Source organism: Arachis hypogaea, chromosome 3 (assembly GCF_003086295.3).
Source record: "Arachis hypogaea cultivar Tifrunner chromosome 3, arahy.Tifrunner.gnm2.J5K5, whole genome shotgun sequence".
NCBI classification, from domain to species: Eukaryota; Viridiplantae; Streptophyta; class Magnoliopsida; order Fabales; family Fabaceae; genus Arachis; species Arachis hypogaea.
This window is the reverse complement of record NC_092038.1, coordinates 8,595,066-8,605,391: the sequence shown is the minus strand read 5'-3', so window position 1 is coordinate 8,605,391 and position 10,326 is coordinate 8,595,066. Positions and strand designations below refer to the sequence as shown.

Genomic DNA, 10,326 nt, shown 5'->3' with positions numbered 1-10,326 from the left:
AAGCCATTGATGCTGGATAATATAGTTGCACAATAATGAAAAAAGAGGAATTATTATAACAGCAACAACACAATAAATATCAAGCCAATATCAGAATTTTAATATAGCAATACTTACTAGCATTTTAATAACAGAGGAACACTACAATAAATTAATAACTGCAACAGAATTTAAATAATTACTAGTAGAATATCGACATAATTCACCAATTTCAATAAAATTAGAAACAATCAAATCGTACAATAATACAACCAACTGTATCTTTAATTAGAATACAACTAATTAACCCGAGTATGCAAATACATTATGCCTAACAAAAAAACTCAAATAATTTCTAGTACAACAATTTATAGTCCACGACAATTGCAGATATAATAAAACTAGAAAAAATTTGAAACTCTACGCATCATGTGCTCCTCTCCATATTTTTCACATTTTAGTTGCAAAGTCCTCACGCCATTGAGTCCACTCATGGCTACTTTTCACAACATCAATTATGTCGGCTTCATCAACAATTGTGTCATCTCCTATGGGTATATGCTCTAATAAAAGAGTTGCATCTTCCTGGAGATCAACATCCATGTTCATCTGAATAAAATTTTGTAACAAATAACACGCAATAATAATGTGACTTTGAATTCTAATTAGATAGAATGATGGGTTTCATAGAATTACCCATCTCTTCTTAAGCAACCCAAAGCACCGCTCAATCACATTCCTAGTCGAAGAGTGCTTCTTATTAAATAACTCTAGACGATTCTGTGGTGCACGGTGACCTTGAGTCCACTCATTCACATGATACCTGACATTTTTATAAGGAGATAAAAATCCTCTACCATTGGTATAGCCAGCGTCCACTAAATAATAAGACCCTAAAATGGAAGGATGGAAAAATTATAAGGGGTATATTGTAATTCTTTAATAGATAGCTAATGCACTTATCAAAAGATTAATTTGAACATACCAACATGTGTTTTCAAGCCATTACGTCGAGTAATTGCATATCTAAATACTCTTGAATCAGATGCCGATCCTTCCCAACTGCTAAGGACATAGAAGAAATTCATGTTCCGATTGCAAACTCCTAAGATATTGGTGGATATTTTAGATTTTCATGTCTGATACCTAGATTTATCACCCTTGGGGACTGTGACATCTATGTAAGTGCCATCTAATACTCCTAGATAACCCTATCAAATGGACAAAACAAAATAGTTATTACATTAAAGTAACTTGACCAATAAAAATTTAAACTTTATGCAATATCTTACCTTAAACCATTTCCATTTGGAATCTATACAATCCTCTTGTACATGGTCTGCTTTTGCAAATAACACACTTTGGACACGCAAAACCGAACCTAATACCTTATGAAAATACCTACTAATAGTTTTACTAGACCTATAAAACCTAACTTGTACGCTACAGTTTTTGGTATGATGAGCTAATATGATCAAAAAAGTTGCTACTTGTTCACTTATGCCAACATGACCATCTTTGTCTAGCCCACCTTGAACTTGTAGTAATTCACATAAATTTGCAAATGTATTCAAACTCATTCTTAACTCCCATATGCAATTTATATCTCCACCCGTCCCAATAATATTATCTAATGCATCTCGCCTTAATGGCAATGTGTTCATTATTCGCCTAATTGAAGAATGACCCCACCTTCTAATCCTAATATACATATATAAAGTAACTAAAAAAAACAACATCGACGTGTCAAATTACATTCTCATAATCTAGTAATATCCAACACATAACTTAATTTGTTCAGAACGATCCATCATCACTTCCTAACAAACAATAAAAAGTAAATGCATAAAAATAAAATAAATTCTAATATTCAGTATGACAACACTAAAAAATAAGCTGATCTTTATCATTTCAATTAAACTTCAAATAGAGAAAACACTCATTACATAATAACATACTCATATTATCAAGCTAGTAATTTTTGATACATAAATGGAGAACTCTTAATTTAGTTACCATCACTTTATAATCTATTTTATTGACTAAAACAGAAAAAATAAGATAACCCAACATAATACTCCAAGTGAACCTTAAACATAATACTCCAATCAAACCCCATTAAAAATATAATCATTTCAGATATTTAAAACTATAATTTTGCATACTCAGAACAGAGAGAACAGAAGAGTACCTAACACATATGTGCTTAAAAAGAAAAAAGAACATCTAATATAGCAACATACAAACAAACAAAAATATTATAATTATTTCAAACCTTGAGTTGAGTTTTCTAGCACAGATGAAGGAGAAAGATTGTGATAGAACAATAAAAAATTTCAGAAAAATGACAGCACACACAAGTGAAGAAGACACAAAGTTGAAGAAAACCAGAAACAAAAGAAAAGAGAGTAAAATTAGTTAAAGTTTGTGAAAAGGAGAAGGAGATTGTTTTAAAATACTAAAAAGTTTCATAAAATCAACCAACACATACCCACAATATAGAACAAATAAAACTTCAAAAAATAGAAGACAAAAACTCAGAATTGATTAGGGTTTGTAAAAAGAGAAGGAAAAATTTAAAATTTCAAAAAATCGATGAGGATAAAATAGTCCAAAAAAATGTTTTAGATCCATATCCATGACTTCAATTCCGTGTCTTATCATTTTAGTGAGACACTAAAAATATGTATATTGTATATGTTTTTTGTGTTTTACAAACCAAATATGAGACATGTTTTACCATATCTATGCCTTAGCCATACACACACTAAATAAACAGTCTTATTGCACAATAAGAAAAGTGCTTACCTAGCCACCCCTAGAATCAAGACTCCTTCATATAAAAATATATGTCACATATATGCTATATGTATGTCTCACATACTCATAAATTCAACCTAGAAGTACTTAATAACTTTAAAAATATGATTATGGTTGGTTGGATATCAATACTTGCCTACGAATTAGAAAAAAAAATTTCAATATACACATTGTTTCAAAATACTGATAATAATCTTAAATTATATAAGTTATATTAATTAAGGCAGGTTATTTCAATTTTATCAATAGAAAATTGAGCATTAACCTAATTTAAAGTAATATTCTAAAAAAAGACCGAAAGAGAGAAGTAAAATTTGTCTTTTAAGATAAGAATTTAATTTTGATGTACCAAAATAATTTTACACGTGTATTTAATTACGTAATGTTATATTAGTAAAAATAATTATTTTTTACATTGATCGCGTGAATAGTTATAAAAAAATGGATATTTTGGAAAAACCTATATTGTCAATGAATTGGTTGTACTTCCAATCAATTAAATTACCAACAAATACAATTTCTCTAATTTTTATGGATGTAATGAATTAAGGAATAAAAAATTAATTGATTAGATAAAATATTTATAAAAATTATGATTAATAGAAAATCTATTTTATTGTTATTTTTGTTTTTAATTGTTAATAAATATGATAGATAAATAATAAAATAATAATTTATAAAATATAAAATAAAATTTATAATTAAAATTAAATAAAGACTATTTGATAATTATTAAAAAACTTAAAAAATATATTTTATTATAGAAACTATTTAATAGTCTAAACATTATGGACCATCGAATTTTGGTCATTGACTGCAATGCAATAAAATTAAAACCCTTAAATAAAACAATATTTTTTATTCATTTTCAAAATACCAAAAAAAGAAATTTACATGATCTATTACATAATAATTGTAACAATAATATGACAAATATAACAAAGTAAAAACAGTTAGTAAGGAAGGGTAAAATGGCAGGGATATAAATATTGAGCCCTAAATCGAAATGAAAGCAAAGCATGATACAGGGATTTTCAGCGTGCAAGCTTACTGTAACGTCACACACCCTAGCTGCTTCTCTTCACTCACTTTCTCTCTCATCTCTCACTCTCTCTCCTTCTCTGTCGCGCTTCTTCTGGCGGCGTAGCTGCTCAATTTCTCCGGCGGCGGCGTCACATTTACGATTCCGGTCACCTGAAATGGCGGCGAACGATCGGAAAACGCCGAAGCTTCCCGTGAAAGGCAAACGCAACATCCTCATCACAAGCGCCTTGCCTTACGTCAACAACGTCCCTCACCTTGGCAACATCATTGGATGTACGTTCCCCTATCCCTCTCTCTTGAAATTGAAATTTTCTGATTTGGAATTTGTAATTGCCGGAAATGAAATTGAAATCGAAATGAAATGAATCTGATTTATTATTGTTAGGTGAATGAGAATGTGTGTATTGTTTTTTCAGGTGTCTTGAGTGCTGACGTGTATGCTCGGTACTGTCGCCTCCGCGGTTACAATGCTATTTACATTTGCGGTACTGATGAGTATGGCACTGCAACAGAGACTAAAGCTATGGAAGAGAATTGCTCTCCCAAGGAGATTTGTGACAAGTACTTGTTTCCTCTTACTTATTTTTGTGATTTAATAATATGTTGTTTACTTACTATAGTTTATTTGATGAGGTGTAATGTGTTAATTACTTAGCTTAGTTGTGGTATGAAAATTGGATTGGCAGTGGCAGTGTTGTTTCAGTAGGTTGTTTTTTGCTCTTATTATCTGTTGTGAGAATGAATAATCAAAGGATGATGCTGTTGTTTGGAGTTTGATCAATTCTAGAGCCATATTTTGATAATACTTTATGGTATTTGTGTGTTCGTAGGTACCATGCAATTCATAAGGATATCTATGAATGGTTTGATATAAGTTTTGATGAATTTGGGCGGACTTCAGCCCCACAGCAGACTGAAGTTTGCCAAGCAATTTTTAAAAGATTGTTGGACAACAAATGGCTCTCAGAGAACACAATGCAGCAGGTGATGATGAGTTATCTATTACTTTTCAGTACAAAGTGTTACCTATATAAATTTTTAATAATTTTCTTCTGTTGACACCATTTGTCACTTGTAATTGGTTGTAAATGAAGGGTTAGTTACTGATGTTGAGTTTTTTTCACAGACATGTTTCTCATGCTTTGTTTTTGCTTAAACGTCTATCATATTTCAGCTTTACTGTGACACATGCAAAAGGTTCTTAGCTGATAGGCTTGTGGAGGGTATATGCCCAACTCCAGGGTGTGAGTATGACTCTGCACGAGGAGATCAATGTGAGAAGTGTGGGAAGCTTCTAAACCCAACAGAATTGAAAACTCCCAGGTGTAAGGTAGTATACTACAAATCTATTTCTTAACTTCTCAATATAGCTTTCATCAATTGGTTAACTAGCGGTTTTTAATCTAATTAATGGGAGAATTTTCACACTAGACTTGTGATTGTATTGGATGATCTTATTGAGCTCAGATTTTTTAGTATTATTTCCATTACATAATCCTTTTCCTTATAGTTTTGTTTCACTGTTGCATGGCTTTTCCTTCTTTGGTTCTTTCTGATTATTTAATGTAGTTATGGTTTCTTGAGCAATATTGACTAACTTGTTATGTTCTAATACAAATATAGTTGTCGCAGTATGAACTTTTGGCTGAGATTTTCACATCTTAAACAGGTTTGTCAAAATACTCCACGAATTCGTGATACAGATCACTTGTTTCTTGAACTTCCCCTGTTGAGAGAGAAATTGGAAAAATACATAGAGGAGGTGAAAGGGTCATGGAGTTCAAATGCTAAGCAAACAACAGCTTCATGGCTTAGAGAAGGATTAAAGCCACGTTGTATTACCAGGGATCTGAAATGGGGGGTTCCTGTTCCACATGAAAAATACAGTGACAAGGTTAGTTTTTCTGTTCAGTCTTTCACAAAAGAACATGTTGCTTGTTTTTTTGTTCACTAATTTTATAATCATATTATTCAAATTGGAAGGTTTTCTATGTTTGGTTTGATGCACCTATTGGGTATGTCTCAATCACTGCATGCTACACAACTGAATGGGAGAAATGGTGGAAAAACCCAGAGAATGTGGAGTTGTATCAATTTATGGGCAAGGACAATGTGCCTTTCCACACTGTAAGTTATTAGATTTATCGTAGTTTAGGGTTTATGTACCATTATTGCTCCTATAGTTTCCAGGATAATGCATGTTAATATCTTGTTTCCTATGTTCTTCCCCCCCCCCAAGTGGCATCAGTGATTCCCATTAGTTAAAATGGATCCTTCTGTTAATTTTATATTGTTTTCAATACAATTTTATTTGCTAGTGTTGCTTGTTCTTATGAGAATTGCTTCGAAGTCTCAGCTGCATACTGTTTGTACATGTGCACATCTTTTCCCTCTAATGACGTTCATTACTTGTAAAGCTTGTTATGGTTGCCACATTTTTTGAAGTGTACAGCCTGTGCTCCATTGACAATTTGACATTGCTTTGCTCTATGGATCCTACAAGTTTAGTTATGTTATGCATCACCTGGTTGCTTAGTGGAGCCGGTCAACAAGAAAAAGACAGCCTTTAATTGCATTGCAGAATGGAGTATAGTTTAGAATGATTGGAAAAATACTTCTTTAGAATCTGATCGAATCGCTTCTTCAGGTGATGTTTCCATCTACTCTTCTTGGAACTGGTGAAAATTGGACCTTGATGAAGACTATTAGTGTTACTGAATACTTGAATTATGAAGCAGGTTGGTTGTTTTTCTTGTCAAGTTTATTGATAAGTGATTTATTGAGACATCACTGCTTGTTGATTTTCATTTGAATAGTTTGAAGTTGAACTAACTGAATTTTGCCTCAAATTCAACTTATTTATAGGGAAGTTTTCTAAAAGCAAAGGCATAGGAGTATTTGGTAATGATGCAAAAGATACTAATATTCCAGTTGAAGTATGGAGATATTACTTACTCACAAATAGGCCCGAGGTAACTCTAGTTTAAATGTACCTTTGGAATATAACTGGTATCTCATGAAGTATAATTGTATGCTCTATTCTGTCTCCCTTTATTAAGTACTTGAATGTGATTATGCAATGTAGGTATCTGATACATTATTTACATGGCCTGATTTGCAAGCAAAATTAAATAGTGAGCTGCTGAATAATTTGGGCAACTTTATCAACCGAGTTTTGAGCTTTATTGCCAAACCTGAAGGTTGGTTGAACTTTTTCTGCATCTGCATCTTGAAATATCTATTAATTTGCTACTACAGATCTGTAGGAATTAAATGCCTAAGGACTATGAGTACATTATTTTGGAACTACATAACTGCAAACAAATTGTTGTCCTTTATCAGTATTTGGGAAGTCAAGTGCACGGTGCTTACATTGGAGTCATTTATCTGCTGCTTTCATCTTGTTCATTTAATGGATTCTGGACGTATGGTTAATCATCCACAATATTTATGTGTTGAAAAGTAATAGAGTGTCCAAAGAAATGTTTGTCTTGACCTGCTTTGCTTTTGCAATAACATTTATTACTAACTCCATCTTATATAGGTCAAGGATATGATTCTGCTATACCTGCTCTTGCTGATGGTCTAAGTAGTGAATCCCATGATCCTACCAAAAAATTGGCTGAAAGAATTTCTGCATACGTGGACCAGTACATAGAGGAAATGGAGAAGGTTGCCAATCCTCTTTTGAAACAACACTGTTTTGTGATTGCTAGAGTTCTGAGTCAGTGCACTGTATTATTATTATGACATTTCTCTTTGCAATCTGGGGACAGGTTAGACTGAAACAAGGATTGAAAATCGCAATGGCCATATCCACCGAGGGGAATGGATATCTGCAGGTATTTGTTCTCCATGCCCCTTGTTGGCATTTTAACACCAATGTTATGTTAAATGGCTGTGTAACTTGCTTCTGGACCTTTTTGTTAATTAACTTTCTAGGAATGTGAATTTTGGCGCCTTTACAAGGAAAACAAACCTCTTTGTTCTCTTGTTATGAAAACTGCGGTTGGGGTTGTATATATTCTTGCATGTTTATTGGAACCCTTTATGCCGTCATTAACACAGGAGGTAAATTCACTTCCCTTTTTACGTGATTTTCCGATGTAGTGTTGGTCTTCTGTTTGTTTTTTCCCCAAACAAAAACTGAGATTTTTTATATTGCAATATATTCTGGGTACTTTTCTGTTTTGTCATTGAAGGTATTTAAGCAGCTAAATTTGTCTACGGAATTGCATCTTTCGCTTTGTGACGAAAAAGGAGATGTTAACAAGGCAAAGATACCTTGGGAGATCCTAAATGCTGGCCATAAAATTGGGAAACCGCAGCCACTGTTCAAGGAACTGGTATTGACTTGTTTTTTGTGAATTAGGAAAGATCCTTGCATTCTAGTTGTGTGATTTATTGATTTGTTCAATGTTGTTAAACAGAAAGATGAAGACGTAGAGTTCTACAGGAAGAAATTTGCGGGAAGTCAAGCTGATAGGATCTTGCGTGCAGAGGCTGAAGCTGGAAAAGTCGCCGAGGAACTGAAGAAGACAAAAATTTCAGGTTGTTTTTTATAAATTTTTATTTAATCTACTTTCTCTAATTTTAGAAAAGTTTTGGTTTTTGGAGGGAAAAAAACAGTATACAAAGATAGAGGGTGAGATATCCTATTATTTCCGCGGAATATCAAAACCAGAAGACAAGGGTTGGAAAAGTATCAAAACTATATGCATTAATGCCTTAGATGTCCCTAAATATCACAGATAGGTACTTCAGCTCGAAGAGGTGACAGTCAATCCTATCCCCAAATACAATAAATAGCTTCTTGGACCATTTATAATACGCTGCTCCATTTTAACTTAATAACCCATAATATAGCAATCGTTGCATCCTTGTGTATGATACCATTAACTAATTCTTATTTATCATAGCAATCATTAGATATATCTCATTTGTTATGGTGTGTCTGATTGCATACTCTTTTACGAAGTTTTAAAGATTGGATGCTCAGATTAATGCCATTGTTTGCAACAGATGGTGGAAAGAAAAAATCATCGTCAAAGTCATCAAATGATGGCAAAAACAAAGCTGCTCCTGAGCCAGAAATTACCATCAGCAGGCTTGATATACGTGTTGGCCTTATTAAGAAAGCTCAAAAACATCCCGATGCTGATTCACTATACGTGGAAGAGATTGATGTTGGCGAAGAACAGCCCAGAACAGTTGTTAGTGGGCTTGTCAAGTATATACCACTTGAAGAAATGCAGGTCTGTTCAGCTAGCATGTGTATATCCTGTTTATATAACTACTTTTGTAGGTACTGTTTTATCTATCGCTTGACTAATCCTAATAAATTTCTTCAGAATCGAAAGGTCTGTGTTCTCTGCAACCTAAAGCCAGCAACCATGAGGGGAATTAAATCCCAAGCAATGGTTCTAGCTGCTTCGAATAGTGATCACACCAAGGTAAGGAAAACACAATGCCTTTACATGTATGTACATTGGTGGGCATATATTTCGTTGGTTGTTTACCAAAGAAAATAATTGAATCATGATTAGTAAAAGATGTATGATCTCACGCTGCGTGTACATAACCGCAATGTGTATCTTTTAACCACACTGTTGCTGCGTTTGAATTTCTTTGGAATTTTCTTCCCTGAAGTATTTTTTTGTTTTCCTTTCAAGTACTTCTTTCACTTGAGGTATTAGAGTAGTAGAGTGCTAACTTTCTGATTGCTGTGCTCATAGGTGGAGTTGGTTGAGCCACCCAGTTCAGCAAAAGTTGGAGAAAGAGTCACATTCCCAGGGTTTGAAGGTAATCCTGATGAACTCTTGAACCCAAAGAAGAAAGTCTGGGAAACATTGCAAGTGGATCTGCAAAGTAATGGAGAACTAGTGGCATGCTACAAGGATGTTCCACTCACCACATCAGCTGGTGTTTGCAAGGTCTCATCCATACAAAATGGATCAATTAGGTAGACAAACATCAAAGGTTTTCAGTGTTGGGGAGTGTGTGTCAGAGTGATATAAATTAATTAAATAGGAAAAGAGAAAACATAATTTATCCCTTACTATTGATTAGCCAGATTGTTGTTGCTTTTCATGTTTAAGTTTAGAATATACATTGATGAGTACTTTTCATTTTTTGTGAGCCGGACCCAAATTGTTAAGATGGTCGGCTAAATTTCAATTGTTCTCTATACTTTTCTTGTGCCACGTGGTCATACGATGATGATATAAGCAATCATTCCTTCAAAGCCAATATTGAACATCTTGTGATGGAGACGCTTATGGTTATTCAAAGGACAAAGATTACTATAGGATGAATGGTAAACGGCTCCTGAACAAAAAGGATAGATGGCAGTGAGTGAAATTGAAAGTAGAGAGAATGTCGGCAGTAGGGGTGAACATAACCGGGCCATGCTGGTTCTCAATTCTGGTCAGAACTAGCCCCTCTTTTTTGGCAACTTTGGTAAAACCCAAAAAGAAAAGGAGT

At 33.6% G+C, this 10,326-nt stretch overlaps 2 protein-coding genes across 2 annotated transcripts; one reads left to right on the top strand and one right to left on the bottom strand.

Annotated features, from left to right (window-relative positions):
- Positions 1-429: 429 nt before the first annotated feature.
- On the bottom strand, positions 430-1,643 carry LOC140182937 (uncharacterized). The gene is made up of 5 exons (XM_072230913.1): positions 1,272-1,643; positions 1,126-1,190; positions 965-1,041; positions 676-872; positions 430-588 (listed from the first exon to the last, which is right to left on the bottom strand). Exons 1-5 carry the CDS (start codon positions 1,641-1,643, stop codon positions 430-432), a joined length of 870 nt encoding a protein of 289 aa, XP_072087014.1.
- Positions 1,644-3,768: 2,125 nt separating this feature from the next.
- LOC112789291 (probable methionine--tRNA ligase) lies at positions 3,769-10,092 on the top strand. Its single transcript, XM_025831137.3, has 17 exons — positions 3,769-4,116; positions 4,260-4,404; positions 4,674-4,827; positions 5,018-5,173; positions 5,513-5,737; positions 5,827-5,970; positions 6,491-6,581; positions 6,709-6,815; positions 6,929-7,043; positions 7,388-7,515; positions 7,620-7,685; positions 7,786-7,914; positions 8,046-8,189; positions 8,274-8,394; positions 8,866-9,098; positions 9,195-9,296; positions 9,579-10,092. The coding sequence occupies exons 1-17, from the start codon at positions 3,819-3,821 to the stop codon at positions 9,807-9,809; spliced, it is 2,589 nt and encodes an 862-aa protein (XP_025686922.1). The 5' UTR covers positions 3,769-3,818; the 3' UTR covers positions 9,810-10,092.
- The last annotated feature ends 234 nt before the right edge of the window (positions 10,093-10,326 follow it).